Raw genomic sequence first — 20282 nt, 5'->3', positions numbered from 1 at the left:
TTGTATTTAAAATTATTATGGCAAGATATGGAAGGTAAAAGGCACCAAATGGTTAAAAATATTTCCATTTTTGTCTCTGAATTAAAAGTAAATTAGCTATTTTGTTTCCTTTTTTTTAAATAGGGTTACACATCATTTTGGAATGACTGTATATCGTCTGGATTACGTGGCTGTATGTTAATTGAATTAGCATTAAGAGGAAGGTTACAACTAGAGGCTTGTGGAATGAGACGTAAAAGTCTATTAACAAGAAAGGTAAGAGGAGTGCTAAATAAATATATCCTTATTAAAGAGTTTGTGCTGCCTAAAATGAAGAGTTTTTCTAATAGCTTTCAAAAATTAAAGAGGAAGTTGATTTTAAAGTTAAATCTTTATTAAATTATGATTCTGTATCTTTTTTTCATTCTTGGTTTCCTGGTTCTTTGTGTGTAACGAGTAATGTAATTCATTGCTATGATCACTGGTCATTGCTTCTCACATATTCAAAAGACTCCACACTTTATTTCCTGCTTCTGAAAGCTGTAATTTGGAAAGACTTGACATAACTTTCATTGTGCTTCTTGGGGCCATGGTGTTTCAAAACTTTTTTCTTTAATAGAGTGTCCTAATGAAATCCAAAACGTTTAGGTCAGAATGGAACCTTTCTTATTTATCCTCACCTGAGGATATGTTTCTATTGATTTTATTATTTTTATTTTTTTAAATTAAATCTTTATTGTTCAGATTATTACAGTTGTTCCTCTTTTGTTCCTCCATAGCTCCCCTCCACCCGGTTCCCACCCCACCCTCTGCCCTTACCACCCCCCCCCCCCCCCCCCCCCCCGTCCTCATCCATAGGTGTATGATTTTTGTCCATTCTCTTCCTGCACCCCCCCTTACCCCTTTCCCCCTGAGAATTGTCAGTCCACTCCCTTTCTATGCCCCTGATTCTGTTATATTCACAGGTTTATTGTGTTCATCAGATTTTTTATTCACTTGATTTTTAGATTCACTTGTTGATAGATATGTACTTGTTCATAATTTTTATCTTTACCTTTTTCTTCTTCTTCTTCTTCTTCTTAAAGAATACCTCTCAGCATTTCATATAATCCCGGTTTGGTGGTGATGAACTCCTTTAGCTTTTTCTTATCTGTGAAGCTCTTTATCTGACCTTCAATTCTGAATGATAGCTTTGCTGGGTAAGGTAATCTTGGTTGTAGGTTCTTGCTATTCATCACTTTGAATATTTCTTGCCACTCCCTTCTGGCCTGCATAGTTTCTGTTGAGAAATCAGCTGACAATCTTATGGGTACTCCCTTGTAGGTAACTACCTATTTTTCTCTTGCTGCTTTTAAGAGTCTCTCTTTGTCTTTTGCTCTTGGCATTTTAATTATGATATGTCTTTGTGTGGTCCTCTTTGGATTCCTTTTGTTTGGGGTTCTCTGCGCTTTCTAGACTTGTAAGTCTATTTCTTTCACCAGGTAGGGGAAGTTTTCTGCCATTATTTCTTCAAATAGGTTTTCAATATTTTGCTCTCTCTCTTCTTCTGGCACCCCCATAATTTGGATGTTAGTACGCTTGAAGTTGTCCCAGAGGCTCCTTACACTATCTTCTTATTTTTGGATTCTTTTTGCTTTTTGCTTTTTGCTTTTCCGGTTGGGTGTTTTTTGCTTCTTCGTATTTCAAATCTTTGACTTGATTCTTGTGATCCTCTAGTCTGCTGTTGGATCTCTGTATATTATTCTTTATTTCAGTCAGTGTATGCTTAATTTCTTGTTGGTCCTTTTTCATATTCTCTAGGGTCTCACTAGATTTTTCACTAAATTTATCGGTGGTTTCTAGAAAATTCTTTTTTAAAAAAAAATATATTTTATTGATTTTTCACACAGAGGAAGGGAGAGGAATAGAGAGTTGGAAACATCGATGAGAGAGAGACATCGATCAGCTGCCTCCTGCACACCCTCTACTGGGTATGTTCCTACAACCAAGGTATATGCCCTTGACCGGAATCAAACCTGGGACCCTTGAATCTGCAGCCTGACACTCTATCCACTGAGCCAAACCGGTTAGGGCTAGAAAATTCTTGAAACACCTTATAACCGTGGTTTTGAACTCTATATCCAGTAGTTTGCTTTCCTCCATTTCTGTCATTTGTTACCTGTTTCTTTGTCTTCGCATTTTGGCTGCTTCCCTGTGTTGATAGACTGGCTTTCTGTGCTAGGTGTCCTATAGGGCCCAGTGGCTCAGCCTCCCCAATTAGCTGAGGTGGACACTCTTGGTGCACCCCTTTGTGGGCTTTGTGCACAGTCTTGTTGTAGTTAAGCCTTGATTGTTGTTTGTATCACTGGGAGGAATTGACCTCCAGGCCAATTGGCTATGAGAATCAGCTGTGTCTACGGTGGGGGAACTTCTGTGCTGGAGATACCCTTATGGTGCAAGACTTGCTTTAGTGGGACTTTGGTGCTCACTGAGTCTGCCCCCTGAGTGTGTCCCTTATGGATCTGAGGAGTTATAATCTGGATGGTCCCACTCTGACCACTGAGTACACTGGCTCTTGGATCTCTAAGGAGGTGCTAATTTATCCTCTGCCTGAGGCTACCCAGCAGGAGCTGCGGAGAGATCTGCAGATTCCTCTTCTTTGTTTGGGACTGGAGTTCAGAGCTGTAGGGAGCTTGTGTCTCCCTCCCGATTGAAAAAGACAACCTTATCCTCAGTTGCCAGCCCTTTCCGTGTGCGCCTCCGTAACTCTGCACTTTACTTCCGCACCTCCTCTGAGTCTCAGTGTGCTTCTTTCTTTCCTTCTAGTTGTAGACTTTCCACTCAGCCAGCCTTCCTGTGGTTCTGGGTGATGTCCTTTTTGTCTTTTAGTTGTAGTTTTGAAGTGGTTGTGCGAGGCAGTAATTTCAGGTGTTTACCTATGCCGCCATCTTGGTTTCTTCCTCTTTTGATTTTAAAGAGACAGGAAGGGGGGGGGGGGGAGAGAGAGAAAGAGAAAGAAAAACATTGATGTGAGAGAGAAACATCGATCAGTTACTCCCTGACCTGGGACTGAACCTGCAACTTAGTATGTTCCCTGACTGGGAATTGAACCCACAACCTTTTTGGTTTATGGGTTGATGTTCCAACCAACTGAGCCACCCAGCAAGGCCCAGAATGGAACATTTTTTTATTGATAATGCGATGGAGATTAATAATCGTATAGGAGACAACCGGGATTTGAGACCAAGATGGCGGCGTAGGTAAACACCGGAGACCGCTGCCGCAAACAACCATTTCAAAAATACAACTAAAAGACTGAACGGACATCACCCAGAACCACAGGAAGGCTGGCTGAAGAGAGACTCTACAACTAGAAGGAAAGAGAACAGCAAATCGAGGCTCAGAGGCGGCGCAGTGTGGAAAATACAAAGGTACCGAGGTGCGCGCGCAAAGCGGGCTGGTGGCTGAGGGCGCGGTTGTCGTTTTCTGTCGGGAGTGAGTCTCAGACTCTGGGCTCCAGATCCGGGCGAGTCTCTAGGGACCCAGACTCAAACGGGAGAAGCGGGATTATCCGGCATCAGTTGGAACCTGAGGGCAGCTTTCTCTCCGAAGTTTGCAGCGGCTGCCGGGGTTCTGAGAAGCAGAGCCTCTGGGAACGGGACTGAGCGTGGCCATAACTGCTCCCTCCGCCCGCCCTGTTGATCCCGCCCCGCCCAAAGCCTGCGCACAGCCATTTGCCGATCGCCTCAGGCAAAGGCTGGATTAGCGCCTCCCCAGAAGGCAGACGTTTTCCATACAGCTGATTCCTATAGCCAGTCGGCCTGGTGGTCAAACCCCTCTAGTGTTAACTACAACAATTAAGGCTTGGCTAGAACAAGACTGCGCACAGAGACCACAAGGGGGTACACCAAGAAAGCATAAAAGATGCGGAGACAAAAAAACATGACAGAAATGGAGGATATGGAGCTAAGAATCGCAATTTTGAGGGCTTGCCATAAATTTGTGCAGAGCCTCACGAAAACTAATGAGACCCTCGATGCTACGATAAAGAAATTAGAAAGTAAGCGTACACGGACTGAAATAAAGAATATTTAAGCGTACACGGACTGAAATAAAGAATATTATACCCAATAGCAGACCAGAGGAGCACAATAATCAAACCAAAGATTCGACAAAAAACACCCAATTGGAAAAGCAAAATGAAAAAAGAATCCGAAAGTGTGAAGATAGTGTAAGGAGCCTCTGGGACAGCTTTAAGCGGTCTAATATCAGAATTATTGGAGTGCCAGAAGATGAGAGACAGCAAGATATTGAAAACCTATTTCAAGAAATAATGGCAGAAAACTTCCCCCATCTGGAGAAAGAAATGGACTTACAGGTCCAAGAAGCGCAGAGAACCCCAAACAAAAGGAATCCAAAGAGGACCACACCAAGACACATCATCATTAAAATGCCAAGAGCAAAAGACAAAGAGAAAATCTTAAAAGCAGCAAGAGAAAGAGGCTCAATTACCTACAAGGGAATACCCATACGACTGTCAGCTGATTTCTCAACAGAAACTTTGCAGGCCAGAAGGGAATGGCAAGAAATATTCAAAGTGCTGAATACCAAGAACCTACAACCAAGATTACTTTATCCAGCAAAGCTATCATTCAGAATTGAAGGTCAGATAAAGAGCTTCACAGATAAGGAAAAGCTAAAGGAGTTCATCACCGCCAAACCAGTATTATATGAAATGCTGAAAGGTATCCTTTAAGAAGAGGAAGAAGAAGAAAAAGGTAAAGATACAAATTATGAACAACAAACATGCATCTATCAACAAATGAATCTAAGAATCAAGTGAATAAATAACCTGATGTACAGAATGAACTGGTGATTATAATAGAATCAGGGACATAGAAAGGGAATAGACTGACTATTCTTGGGGGGAAAAGGGGTGTGGGAGATGCGGGAAGTGACTGGACAAAAATCATGCACCTATGGATGAACACAGTGGGTGGGGAGTGAGGGTGGAGGGTGGGGTGGGAGCTGGAAGGAGGGGACTTATGGGGGGAAAAAAGAGGAACAAATGTAATAATCTGAACAATAAAGATTTAATTAAAAAAAAATAATCGTATAGGAAAGAAAGCCATTAATGATTCTTAAAAGTTATATACAAAGTAAACATAGTATATATAGCAGAAAAATCTTTCTCATGAGACTTTAAAATTAAATTTAATCTAGGCATTTAAAAGTAAAATGAACTGGCATAAGATTAGTTTTAAAATTACTGTTTTAGCTGGACTGGCATGGCTCAGTGATTGAGCATCAACCTATGAACCAGGAGGTCATGGTTCAATTTCCAGTCGGGGCACATGCCCGGGTTGCAGGCTCAACCCTCAGTGTGGGGTGTGCAGGAGGCAGCTAATTGGTGATTCTCTGTCATCGATGTTTATATCTCCTTCTCCCTTCCTCTCTGAAATCAATAAAAATATTTAAAAAAATAAAATTACTGTTTTATATAAATATATCATAAAGCTGAATATAGTTTTGTTTCATTTTACTGTGTAGCCATAGAATTATGGGGGGCGGTCTTTAAGAATCTGCTGTTATAGTTATTGGTGAAATATACACAGAGGTTGCTAGTAATTTTAAGTAATTTTGCCTTAATGTATGGAGCCCAGACCTGGTTAAAAGATATTGATATGGGTTTTTGTACTGATATTGTTACTTTTTTGTTTGGGAACAAGACCAGTTTTGTGTTAGTTATCAACAACTTATATTTATTTAGTGCTTAAGTCTACCATGTGTATCCTGGAGATACAATGTTGATCAGGAGACACATGTTCCCTGCCTGCCTGGGCTTATTGTTTCATTCTACTTGCTTTTGAGATCTTAATTAAGTAGATAATTGATACGTCTTTTGAAAAAATACTCCAATGTAATTTAATTTACACACTTAAAATAATTAATGATTTTATTAAGGTAATATATATATAGTAGTTATAAAGTCAAATTGTACCAAAGGCTTATAACAAAAAAGCAGTCTTCTTTACCTTTCTTCACTCCTTAGTCCTGCTTCTGGGAGGCAACCAGTTTCTGTCTTCATATTAATTTCCTAGAGCTGCCTTAACAAATTCCACACACTTTGTGACTTAAAACAACAGGTAGTTATTATCTCACAGTTGTGGAGGCCAGAATGTGCTGTGCTCTCATTGAAGGCTCTAAGGGAAATTCTGTTCCTTTCCTCTTCTAGCTTCTGGTAATTCCAGGCTTTCCTTGGCTTCTGGCCTCATCTCTCCATACTTTTTTTATATCGCCTTGTCTGTGTGTCCCTCCTTTGTATGCCATTGCAGTTAAGGCCCATCCGGATAATCTAGGACAGTCTCATCTCCAGATCTAATTAACTTAATTTTATCTACAAAAATTTAATGGGGATTAGCTTTGGGGGTTAGGACATGAACACCTTTTAGGGGCCAACCATTTAGCTTGCTACAGTTCTCTTATTTATTTTGGCATTTACCTCCATATTTCTAAACTTATACTGCCATTTCTTGGTAAATCAATTGAGATGCTGTTTACTCTCCGAATAGATGCATATTTGGCTCTCTCACATATCACCTCTATGCCCGCCCCCTTTCTAATAGAGTATGTCATAATTGTTGGGACAACAGTAATGACTGTTTTATATCATTACAACTATGTTGATATTGTTTTCTTTAGTTAGTTATATCCTGTGATATTTTCCTTTCTTGTATTGTTTTTTCCCCCCTAAAGTTAATAATTCTATTTTTAACGTTTTCTATGTAGCTGTCCTTTTTTCTTACATGCTCCATCAGAGAAAACTTAGTAGTATTAATTTTCAAATGTTTAAATTTATAATTCCATTAACTTCCTTAAAATTCACATTTTACTTCAATCTGAGCTGGTAATGCTTTGGTTCTGCTGGAACTTCCTGTCACATTTTTACTGCTTCCAACCCTCTGTTTTCTGGGTCTAATTAATTTTCTTCCATCCTTGTGGGAGGAAACTGTTTTGATACTTTGTGTACTTGAAGATGCTACTTCAGTTTTATTTGACAGTTTAGTTTTATTTGACTGGCAATAGGATGTTAGGTATAAATTATTTTTCCATAGAATTTTTTTTTAACTTATCTGTAGTGTTACAGATGTTCCCTTTTTAATCCACTGGCTCCTTCTAGCCTGTATCGGCTGCCCCCGCCCACCCCCCACCCCCGTCCCAGGCCTTTACCGCACTATTGTCTGTGTCCTTGGGTTATGCATATAATTTTTGAACATATTTCTCTATTGTCCTCTAGTATACAGAGTTGCCATTAAAGTTTGGTGCCCTTCTAATTTTCATTCTTGGTATGATATCTGCTTTTTCCTTTCTGGAAGCATTTGGGATTATCTGTTTATCCCTGGTATTCTGAAATTGTATGATTTGCCTTGATGTGGGTTTTTTAAAGTTCATTATGCACTCCTTCAGTGTGAAAATGTGTGTCTTTTGGTTTTGGAAAGTTTTCTTATATTCTTGTATCTTTTGCCCTCCGTTTTCTTAACTCTGTAAGCTGAATATGGACCTCTTAGCTACTCTTTTTTTTTTTTCCCTTTCTGATTTTTGTTTATTTCCCAGCTTTATTGAGATATAATTGATGTTCTCTGACCTCTCTTATCTTTAAATCTCTATTGAGGGTTTTTTGTTTTTAATCATCACCTTGGCTCATGTTTTTCTTTTCTAGGAGCCCTTTTTTCATTTTTTTAAATCATGGCTTCTCATTCTTGTTTTATGAATGTAATATCTTTAAAATCTCTGAGGATATTATGGCTCTTCTGAAAGTTTTCTTTGTGTTATCTATGACTCATCAGAGTTCTTATTTCCTCTCTTTTTGTCTAATTGCTGCTGAAGGCTTTCCTTCAAATGTCTTGTCATCCTTGGTTAACTGTTCAGGAAGAATGAGACTCCCTCCTCCAAGGGGGAAAAAAAGAACTAAGTAGAAATTATGTGTGTGAGCACAGGATATTTGCTAGTGGGCTATACACTGCTGAATTTTATTATGGAGTTTAGGACGTCCTCTAAGAGTCATTGAAGAGTTTTAAGCAGAAACAATGGAATGTCATGATAAGATTTGCCTTTTATCAGTGAAGAAAACGGATTGAAAATGGCTAAAACTCATTAGGAAACAATCCAAGTGAAAGATAACTAGATTAGGTAGACTAGAATAATTGCAAAGGTGATGGAGAAAAGTGATCCCTCTGAGACAGATTTAGGGGACAGAATTTCCAAAAAAAAAAAAAAAAAAAGATCTTATACCCAGAAGTGGGTGAACGTGGGCATTAAGTGGACATTGAACTTAGATTTTATGGATTTAAGAAGTGATGTGGCATGACCCCAGTTATATAGACATACAGTTCTTTTTCCCAAGGTTCTTCTTTTTTTTTTTTTTTTTTTTTTTTTAAATATATTTTATTGAATTTTTTTACAGAGAAGAAGGGAGAGGGACAGAGAGCCAGAAACATCGATGAGAGAGATCGATCAGCTGCCTCCTGCACGCCCCCCAGTGGGGACGTGCCCGCAACCAAGGTACATGCCCTTGACCGGAATCGAACCTGGGACCCTTGAGTCCGCAGGCCGACGCTCTATCCACTGAGCCAAACCGGTTCGGCCAAGGTTCTTCTTTTTTCTTATTCTCTCAACAGCCCCCTCCCACCACCACACACACACACACACACACACACACACACTAACACACTAACACACTAAAAGCATGGTCTTGAAGAGCACTGTCCAAAGAACTTTCTGTGATGATGAAAATGTTCTGTATCTGCATTGTCCAATATGATAGCCACTAGCCACATTTGTCTGTGAGCCAGACACTTGAAATGTGGCTAGTGCAAATTGAGAAATGCTGTGAATAAAAACACAGTGCATTTTTGAAGATTTACTATGGAAAAAGAAGGATGTAAAATATCTCAATTTAAGAATATTTACTGCATGTTAATATTTTGGCTGTAGTGGGTTAAGTCAAGTATATTAAAATTAATTCTACCTGTATCTTTTCCTTTTTTAATGTAACTAAAATGAAAAAAAAAAATAGCTTTGTGGTTCTTATTATATTTATATTGGGTCACACTGTCAAATAGATATAGTATATATTTTTTAATCTTTCAGAAGAAGGTTACCTTTTTTGACCAAAAATGTAAAGGACACATTGTTGAGGACAGATTTTAAGAGAGGACTGTTATATTTAAAAAATAATACTGTTAAATTTCATAACATTTTAATAGCTAACAGATTCACATTTGATATTATAGAATTTACACTAGAAATTTGTTGCTTAGGCAGCAAGAACATTAATGAAGGCTGTAGAGATCTACTACTTGGCTAAAGCAGTATAGTAATTTTCTGTCTCATCCCCCAACTGGATTTTTCCACTGTTAAGGTGGATTCTGTATCCCAATATAGTTTAGAAAAAAAATTGTAGTATTTAAAAATGTTATGTTATTAAGCCTATTGGTATTTTCTTCAAGTTGTAAGAACTTTGAAAAAACCTTTCTCACCTTCACAATTATATTTCATTATTTAAATCTTTATTGTGGTATAAGCTCTAAGGAGTCATGTCTTACTTAATTTTTACTGCTAATTTGTTAGCCAGTTGTTTTAATAATCATTGACAAATTTAGTTCTCTACTGGTGTAAAATGCCACCTTTTTCATATACAGAATTGTTACATATAATTGTTTCTGCAACTAATAAATGTTTAAAAAATGAATTTCTGGGTCAAATAGCCCAAGGTTTAATAATGAAAGGAATTACAGTTAGTATCTTCCAGCATTTTGCTTTACTAATTAAGATTACTTTCATTCATGATTGTAGCTAATCTGGTTAGGTTAAATACCGGATTTTCTTAATACAGAATTAATTTAAAATCTGAATTTTGCTATTGCAAGTACACTTGGGGCTTTAGCCATAAAGAATTACTTACATAATTATTTAAGTTTTTCATTCAAAGAGCTCAAGTCAGAGAAAAGGTATCAGTGGGTCATTTTTATTCGTGTTGCTTACATTTTAGGTGATCTGTAAGTCTGATGCCCCAACAGGGGATGTTCTTCTTGATGAAGCTCTAAAGCATGTTAAGGAGACTCAGCCTGCAGAAACAGTCCAGAACTGGATCGAATTACTTAGTGGTGAGTTTCTGTGTATAAACTAGAATTTGAATTATGTTCAAAAGTTTTTTTGTGAAAGTTTAAAATCCTTTCGAATGGAACTTAGACACAATAACTAAGAGTTTGTTTAGTTATTTAGTCTAAGTTATAAGTTAGTGACTGAATGGGGAAAATAGTGTTTTTAAAAAGTTCATGCCCTTTAACAAGACTGAGCAGCTGTTGAATGAAATGTAATATTATTCTTTAGAGCTCCCATCATTCTTTATCAGAATTACCTCATGTCACCTTATTCTGGGTAGGTTAGGTTAAACTGTGGTAACAACCCCAAAACCTTAATGGCTCAAAATAATAGTTTATTTCTCACTCATCTGTTGGTCAGTCACAGGCCACTTCATTCTCACTTTGGCAGGCAGTGGGACTGTCACCATCTTGAGCATTCTCACTGTTGGGAAGGGAAGATGAGCATGGCAGATCTCTCAGGCTCTTCAGTTTCTGCTCAGAAATGACACATGGTTCAGATTTCATTGGTCAGAGCAAGTCACATGGCCTCCCCTAAGTTTAAGGAGATAGGAAAGTGTGAATGTAGTGGAGAAGAACCCGAAATATTTGGTTGACAGCACTAATACTACTGTTATATTAAGTTATTTGTGTCTTTGTCTAATCTTCTAGATTGAGAGCTCTTTCTGTATAGGATCTAAGTTACCTTGTTCTTCCTCTCTACTACTCTTATATAAAACATATCTTCTGCACACAGTTAACCTTGAACAACATGGGTTTGAACCCTACGGGTCCAATTATATGTGGGGTTTTTTTCAATAAATGCTGTAAATGTATTTTTTCTTATGACTTTCTTTTTAAAAAAAATATATTTTATTGGTTTTTTTACAGAGAGGAAGGGAGAGGGATAGAGAGTTAGAAACATCAATGAGAGAGAAACATCGAATAGCTGCCTCCTGCACTCCCCCTACTGGGGATGTGCCCACAACCAAGGTACATGCCCTTGACCGGAATCGAACCCTGGACCCTTCAGTCCGCAGGCCAACGCTCTATCCACTGAGCCAAACCGGTTAGGGCTTTTATGACTTTCTTAATATTTTCTTTTTCTGGTATAATTTATTGTAAGAATACAGTATATAATACATATAACATATCAAATATATGTTAATTGACTTTATGTGTTACAAGTAAGTCGTCTGGTCAATAGTAATAAGTGGATTTTAGACTGCTTAGGGTTCAGCACCCCTACCCCATGCATTGTTCAAGGCTCAACTGTACATGTATTGTTATTTCATATTCAAATGTATTGCTGCTTAAAGTAACTGTTTTAAACAACATGTGGACTTTGTCAGAGATCAGTAATTAACATGTCATTTCTCTCAGTTTCTCAAATAATAGTCCTTATTATGAGGATATTCTATTAGTAAAAAATTTTGAGTTTTGCATGTTTGTTTATTTAAAAATTGAATACACATATTACATTCTTAGCTAAGAGGGCAACAATGGGCACTTTATATTTAGGACAGGGTGCATTCTTTTTTTGTTTGTTAATCCTCACAGTAGAAGGGTGGTGAAGGCCTGGGGTGGGGGCTAGCTGGAGGGGATTTATGGGGGGCGGGATGTATGTAATACTTCCAACCATTCAGATTAAAAAACAATCCTCACATGAGGTTATTTTTTCCATTGCTTTTCAGAGGGGAAAGAGGGAGCGGGAGGGGAGAGAGAGCGAGAGCAAGAGCAACCCCACAACCCAGGTACTTGCCCTTATCAAACTTGAGGCATTTAGGTGCGTGGGCCGACACTCTGACCACTGAGCAACACTGGTTAGCTAAACAAACTTATTCACAGGTTGTTTTGATAATTTGAAATTTTGTTTTTGACTGCCTTCTTGTAGATCTGGTAAAATTTTTTACCTCGTTCAGTGAGGAAAAACTTGAATTCTTTCCCTTCTTTGTGCTTTTGATATTGGTGATAATTTATAATTTCTTTTGTAGGGATCTTAAAATTACCTTGCACATTTGATGAGGATTTGTTTGGTTAAAACTAGGTAATATGAACCCACAAATCCACTTACTTAACACATGACAAAACAGTATAGCACTGTGGCCCACCCATTGCCAACCCTCTCTGGTTAGCCTTCTTCCACTTTTGCCTTTTGGGACATCTGACAGACTCACAGAGTTTAACAGTAGGGTTCTCTGAGAGTGAAGGAACTCAAAAAAGAGAAGTCCTTGGAGCTTTAGTAGTTGGAGGAGGAAATAGAACTTGGTTTAGGCTGTGAAGGATCAGAATGAGACAGAAAGAGGGAAGCATTCCTTTTCAGAGGGATTACAAGAGTACTAAAATGGGTGGCCCTATCCACTGTCTTTTTGCTACTTGGTTTTCAAAACGATGTATTGATACTTGCATAGGGCGTAGGGAAAAGAGAATGAGTAACACAAGTTGGTCTGGTGATTACTTCTGAGGCAGAGAAGGACACAGGAGGCATCTAAGGTCCTGACAAAGGTTTCTTCTTTACCTGGATAGAGAGATACTTAGGGGTTAATTTTATTATTACTTACATTACATCATGCACGCTAAAACCTACTGATATATTATAAATATTATTTATATATATATCATTAATTTAAAATTTGATAAATATACATATATTTGAGGCAAAGACTTAAAAAATGTTTTAAAAACTGTTTTTAAGAATAAAAGTTTCTGGCCTGGCCAGTGTTGCTCAGTGGTTGAGTGTCCACACATGCCTGGGTTGCAGGCTTTATCCTCATTTGGGGGTGTGCAGAAGGCAGCCAATCAGTGATTTTCTCTCATCATTGATGTTTCTATCCCTCTCTCCCTCTCCCTTCCTCTCTCTGAAATTAATAAAAACATATTTAAAAATGAAATAAGAGTAAAAGTTTCTGGCTTTTTGAAATCTTAAGATATGTAGTTGATAAATTTGGTCACAAGGTGTCACTAGACAGCTGATTTTAGTTTTGTAATAAGATGTCAAGGAAGAGAGAAGTTTTTTGTAGTGAATTATGTAGGTAGCTGTCAGTATGTCATTTCCACTGAAGTAATTGTTGGGCAGAGGACATAATCTTTGAAGAACTTTGCCTCTCTATATGCTTCTCACAAGTTTGTTTACAAAAAGGTAAATAAATTCTTTAGGGACTGATGAATAATAATATGGATCATAGTAACATCTTTTAATCTAGAATTTTTAGTACTATTTCTTTATCAGGCATTTATTACAAATATTTGAAAGTTATTTAATATTCTGCTTAAATTGAAGCAGCTAAATCTTTAGTAATTAGTATAAATTAAATCTTTATTGTATCTTCCTTTTACTTACACAACTACCCTTCTCCCACCCCAGTTTATACTGTTAAACTATGCTAATCTCAGGGGTGACTTTATTTTTTGTATTTAGCTTACTTAATTTGGTTCTTTTAAAGTAAAAAGCAGAAATGTCAGAATACCAAGATACTTTGACCATTCAGTTATTTTGTGGGGGTGCTTAACACCCCCACTTGCATGTTACACTGTTTCATCAACCTTCTGCTTATGAGATTTATTCATTTTTTTCACATAACTGAGGAGATCTGAATAACAATTTTGTTGGCGTGAATACACAAGGTTTGCCCTTTTCCAGGGAATTGGTACAAAAGAAGATGATGTCTAAATACCTTTTTTTAAAAAATATATTTTTATTGATTTCAGAGAGTAAGGGAGAAGGGAGAGAGAGATAGAAACGTCAGTGATGAGAGAGAATCGTTGATCGGCTGCCTCCTGCATGCCCCGACTGGGGATCGAGCCGGCAACCCAGGCATGTGCCCTTTACCGAAATCGAATCCGGGACCCTTCAGTCCACAAACCAACGCTCTATCCACCGAGCCAAACCAGCAAGGGCAAAATGCCTTTTTATTACTTCCTCTGAGGCAGGAATGATTGCCCATAAGAAAGTCCATTCATAAACGGAGCACCTTATTTGACGGTGGGTCTGTCTGTGTTCAGACTCTTCTCATTTTTAGTAGCAACACTAACGTGTCAGCATATTTTGGAAGTGAGAAATTTCTTACAGCAACTTTGTAAGCATTACTTGTTCCATTGGTTGCAATAGATAAGATTTAATTATAGATAAGTTGTAGATAAACCTTAGTATAACTTTAATATAATAGACAGCCAAAAACTGCTAATCCCATTTATTTCCCATGAAAAAGAAAAAAGTCATTGTATAGCAGCATTGGGGGGCGGGGGGGGCGGGGGTTGTTTTGTTTTTTAGGTCTGCCAAAGAGAAATTTAACTTTGGGTTTCTCAGAATAATCTTATGCACATATCACCCCGTGCCTTTGTTTGGGAATAAATGGCCAAGATATTCTCTGAGGCATAGCTAGGAGATGACCAAGTTGAAATCATATCCACCAGTCTGGCTCCATAACTTGTTATAAGTTAGCATTTCATTTATTATTATATTTTTCTTTTATACAATTAGGTTTTAAAGTCTAAGAGGACCCCTAAATATATTTTAGCTCTTTTTCGAAGTTACCAAGGAAATTGAATGCAGTGGTTGTTTGTCTTTTGTGGAAGCTAATTTGCTAGGTTTTTTTAAATTGGAAAGTGAATGTTTTCTTTAAATGCAGGCAGTAACTTCAATTTACTAATAATTCATGGTACCAACCCTTTATTATTTGATAATTGTTTTCAAGTTCCTAGTTTTACAAAGTTATTCACAAAATGAAAAATCACAATTCAGATCATTTACTCGTTTAAAAAAAAGGTCTTTTCATATTTCCTTTAAATTATTTAGATATTTATAATAGCCATTTTATTATTTTTTAATCCTCTTGAGAATTTTTTCCCCATTAATTTTTAGAGAGTGGAGGGGAGGGAGGGGGACACACACACACACACACACACAAATGTGAGAGAGAGATATTGATCCAATGCCTCCATATGTGTCCTGACTGGGCCTGGGATTGCACCTGCAACCTATATACGTGCCCTTGACGGGAAATCCAACCCATGATCTTTTGGTGCTGAGGCCAACACTAACTGGTGAGCAACACAGGCCAGGGCTGAATTGTAAATATGCTGCAGTGAACATAGAGGGTGCTTATATCCCTTTTTATTAGTGTTTTAGAGTTCTTTGGGTACATACCCAGAAGAGCGATTGTTGGGTTATATGGTAGTTCCATTTTTAATTTCTTGAGGAACCTCTGTACTGTTTTCCATAGTGGCTGCACTAATTTACAATTCCACCAACAATGCATGGGGTTCCCTTATCTCTGCATCCTTGCCAACACTGTTGATTTATTGATGGAAACCATACTCACAGGTGTGTGGTAATATCTCATTGTGGTTTTGATTTGCATTTTCCTGATTTGTAATGTGGAGCATCTTTTCATATGTCTGTTGGCCATCTGTATGTCCTCTCTGGAGAAGTATTTATTCAAGTCCTCTGCCCATTTTTTAGTTGTTGTTGTTTTTTTGTTTGTTTGTTTTTTAGGGGGGGTGGTTCTTACATATTTTGGGTTTTAACCCTTATCAAATGTATCATTGGCGAATATCTTCTTCCATTCAGGAGGTTGTTTTCGATTTGTTGATAATTTCCTTCGCTATGCCAAAACTTTTTAGTTTGATGTAGTTCCATTTGTTTATTTTTTCTTTTGTTTCCTGGGAAGACATTTCCAAATAAATGTTACTGAGAGCGATGTCAGAATTTACTGCCTATATTTTCTTTTGTAAGTTTTATGATTTCAAGTCTGACATTTAAGCCTTTATCCACTTTGAGTTGATTTTTGTATGGTCTAGTTTCACTGATTGTGCCCAGCTTGGGGCTGTTGTCTGGTGGAGCTATGAAATTATCTGCAGTTGGTTGCTGCTTGGGAGTGGCTATTCTGCAAACCAAGCCTGCAACTTGTGTGGGGTTTATGGCTGCTTGTTGAGGCTGTGTTCCAAGGCCAGACTGGTCACTGTGTATGCCAGGCCTGGGGCTACTTGATGGTAGTTACAATGCAAGTTCAAACCTATTGCTGCTTGTGCCAGACTTGGGGTAGCTTAGCTAGAGGTACAGGAAACACCATGGACAGCCACTGCTTGTTTGGGGTTTGTGGACCTGCAAGCTGTTGGATAGAGTAGGGTCTCAGGGAATCACCAGGGCAGGGCAATGGTGTTTCCAGGTTAATGGAGAGCTCTGATTTGGTGCCCATCTATGCTAGACTGGCTGGCTGGGTTGGGGGAGGGCTCAACAAAGGACCAATGGTATCTGCCAGCACTTCATCCCTGGGAGAGAGCTGTCTCAACCCCTGCTCTTCCAGCACTTTCCCTGAAGCTAGTCAATTTAGTTTCTCCCTATATATCCTTGGTGCTTTTCTAGCTGCTGCTCCTACACTGGAGCCATGTGAGTGAGTTTGTGAGCTAGTGCGACTGTGTGCGGCCTCTCAAGAGGAGTGCCTGGGACTCCAGCAGCCCTTGTTCTCACTTGGATGCTGTCCCTGCTGGTTTTCACAGCCAGATGTTATGGGGACTTCTCTTCCCAGCACTGGTGTCTGGGGCTGGGGAGCCCGTGGTGGGGCTGGGACCTCTTACTCTTTAGTGCAGGGGTCCTCAAACTTTTTAAATGGGGGGCCAGTTCACTGTCCCTCAGACCGTTGGAGGGCCGGACTATAGTTTAAAAAACAACAACTATGAACAAATTCCTATGCACACTGCACATATCTTATTTTGAAGTAAAAAAAACAAAACGGGAACAAATACAATATTTGTATTTGCATGTGGCCCGCAGGCCGTAGTTTGAGGACCCCTGCCTTACTGGGTCCTCCACAGCTTGAGTATTCCTCTGATTCTTAATTGCCACCTCATGGGTGTGGGACCAGCTTATTTCATGTCTCTGCCTCCTACCAGTCCCTTTGTAGCTTCTTCTTTATCTCCTCAGGTATAGCGTTTATGTTCAGCTAGTCTTTAGGTGGTTCTCAATGATGTTTGTTTCATAATTTAGTTGCAATTTTGATGTAGTAGTGGGAGGAGGTGAGCACAGCACTTACCTTCTCTTCTATCTTGACTGGAATCCAATACCTATCATTTCTAACTTCTGAAATATTTTGTTTAGGTGAAACATGGAATCCATTAAAACTACATTATCAATTAAGGAATGTACGGGAACGATTAGCTAAAAACCTGGTAGAAAAGGGCGTATTGACAACAGAGAAACAGAACTTCCTACTTTTTGACATGACCACACATCCCCTCACCAACAACAACATTAAGCAGCGCCTCATCAAGAAAGTACAGGAAGCTGTTCTTGACAAATGGGTGAATGACCCTCACCGCATGGACAAGCGCCTGCTGGCCCTCATTTACCTCGCCCACGCCTCGGATGTTCTGGAGAATGCCTTTGCTCCCCTGCTGGATGAGCAGTATGATTTAGCCACCAAGAGAGTGCGGCAGCTCCTCGACTTGGATCCTGAGGTGGAATGTGTGAAGGCCAACGCCAACGAGGTTCTGTGGGCGGTGGTGGCGGCCTTCACCAAGTAACTGCCCAGGGGGAAGCCTCCTCCTCCCTCTCAAGTAACCAGTAGTTTTTCTTCTATTGACTTCTGGTTTTCTGCAATTTATACTTTCCCACACTATAATTGGCTTTTGTTTTATGAAATGGTAGGTGGCTTTTTTTTTTTTTAATATGTATGCAGGATTCTGCTGGTACGAGAGGCCTTCCTCTTTCTGTTTTAAAAAGTTTTACTGCCATATTGGCATTCCATTCCTTCTGTTGCCATGCTCACTGTTACCTGTTCTGGATTTCTGGTATGCTTTGACTTTCAAAGTAACCTCCAGTCTCCTCACATGCAGACCTTCGGATTACCTCAGTTTGAGTTTTCCCCTATGTGCATGTGCATCTCCCATTCTGCCTACAATTCAGACAGAAATCACAAAAAGGCCTTTAACTCACCAAAGGTAAATATCTGTATCTATTAGGATGTTTTATACATAGACCTCAGTTGAGATGTATACTTAGCAAAGTTATTTTTAAATTGAAACAACACAGTAAATAATATAAAATGCCCCTTTGATTTTGTGTCCCATGTAAATCTGTTATACCACTTGTTATAATTTTAACTATTAAATCATAACGGTCCAACTGTTTCACAAAGCCAGTTTGGGATGGGCTGCATTCCAGTTATGCTGTATATAGTTTGAATTATATATAAATTGTCCCTTCTTCTGGCCACACCTGCCTCCATCTTAGTATTTTGCAAGATTTAATTTCTTGTAACACCTGGTGCCCTCACTTGCTTCAGGTACTATTATTTGATGGCAAAATAGACCTTTCACCATTGAAGGAGAGAGAAAAGATGTGTGTCTGGTCCCAAGATTTTTTGAGCTGTGCCATTCTTGGCACTCTTCAGCTGTGCATCTCCTTTTGCAAATATTTTTGTCTTACTGTTTTTACCATTTCTATATGGAAGAGGCTTGTGACCAGTACTAATCTTGAGTACAGTTTTTTTGTTTTTTTGACCACAAGTAAATTAATGTTTGCTCTTAAATGTCATTTATCTACTCACAATTTCTCACAAAGAAATCAAACGTCATTTATAGCAGATGTTGCATGTAAATTGTTATCAAGTAATGACTACAGTTCAGATGATTAAGAATTTTATAACAGAAAGCTCTGCTATGTTTTAATTTTTATGTACAATTATGACAATTAGCACATTATAAAAATATAAACCTTTGCTTTTTACTATTTCTTTATCACTGTTTATCAATAATATCACTATTGGTTTCATAATGTAAATACTATATATTGAACAAATTAAATGTCAAATTTTTTATTACCATAGTTCATGTTAATAGTGAGGCTTTCAGGTGTCTAGAGTTTTTTTGGTTAACATTCAATGCAAAACTACTAGATGGATTCCCTAATATGTATACTATCTTTTTATCTGAAGAAATAAACTATGATCTTGAAAGTGCCTGAATCAGAGCAAGCATGTCATTTGTACTTTTGTATTTTACCTTAGTTTTCTTTCTAAGGAAGTTTTACTGAGCCTTAGTGTAGTGTGGTAATATTTTAATGTAGTTGGAGGGCCCTTTTTTTTTTCTTTCTAATTCTCACCTGAGGATATGTTTTTATTGATTTTAGTGAGAGAGAGGAAGGGAGAAATAGGAGGGGGGGGGGGAGAGAACGAGAGAGAAGGGGGAGAGAAATATCAATTAGCTGCCTCCTATGTGTCCCAACTGGGGATTGTACCACAACCTAGGTGTGCCCTGACTGGGAATCAAACCTACAGCCTTTTTGATGTAGAGAATAACACTCCAACCACCTGAACCACCCAGCTGGGGCAGTAGGTTTTTTTCCTAGGGTCAGATAGTAAATATTTTAGGCTTTAGGCCACATATGATGTCTGTTGCAACTACCCAACTCTGCTGAATGAAGGTTGCCATAGATAATGCAAATAAATGGGTGAGGCTGTGTTCTAATAAATTCTTAGTTACAGAAACAGGCAGCTGGCCATGGGCAGTAGTTTCCAGTCCTTGTTTTAAGACATGAGAAAAGACAGATTTTCTGTCCATTAAGATAAACTCCTTACCTCCCAAAATTATACTACTGGTGGAAACTATCAGTTTATAGTTTCTTCCCATAAAATGCATACTGGAAACTCCTATCAGTATCTTGGCGTTTCTTTTCAGGTGAAGATTTATTATTTTTTCCCTTGAAAAGATTTTAGAAGTAATGGATATTTTTCATTTCAGCAGCAACCATCTCAGGCAAGGGAAAGGCCTGCCTGAACTTCTGCCAGTGTTTTCTCACAGCAGAATGCACACCAGCTCTACCTGTGTGTGGCCCCAACTTGATCACCTGCTTCTGTATTCAGAGAGAAAATGTAGTACTGCCTGGAGGGCAAGCTGATATTTAGAACTCTTTCTCCTGTAAAATGCTGCTGCTCACAGTCCTCTGTATAGCAAGAATGGTGTGGCTCCATGGAAATAATTACTCTATGTGGTAGAAGCAGTATTTATGCTACTTTTTAAAAAGCCTTCTGATCCAAGAATCAGGCAGTGAATTTTAATAGAAAATTGTAGAAAGATCTATTGTGCAAAGAATTAGTTGCTGTGTTTTTTTAAAAAAATATTTTTTATTGATTTTTTTTTACAGAGAGGAAGGGAGAGGGATAGAGAGTTAGAAACATCAATGAG

General features: G+C 38.5%; 1 protein-coding gene across 1 annotated transcript in view; it reads left to right on the top strand.

Annotated features, from left to right (window-relative positions):
* The window catches only part of GOLPH3 (golgi phosphoprotein 3), a 38255-nt gene extending 19192 nt beyond the window's left edge, over positions 1-19063 (top strand). Inside the window, exons 2-4 of the mRNA XM_070411953.1 lie at positions 124-255; positions 10010-10124; positions 17197-19063. Coding sequence (XP_070268054.1) covers positions 124-255; positions 10010-10124; positions 17197-17621 — 672 coding nt within the window. The 3' untranslated portion in view covers positions 17622-19063. The remainder of the gene's footprint in view (positions 1-123; positions 256-10009; positions 10125-17196) is intronic.
* Positions 19064-20282: the final 1219 nt, after the last annotated feature.

This window comes from Myotis yumanensis, unplaced genomic scaffold (assembly GCF_028538775.1).
Source record: "Myotis yumanensis isolate MYYU_CA2020_CCGP unplaced genomic scaffold, mMyoYum1.0.hap1 SCAF_4, whole genome shotgun sequence".
NCBI lineage: Eukaryota > Metazoa > Chordata > Mammalia > Chiroptera > Vespertilionidae > Myotis > Myotis yumanensis.
The sequence above is the reverse complement of the archived record's forward strand: the minus strand, read 5'-3'. Positions and strand labels throughout refer to the sequence as shown.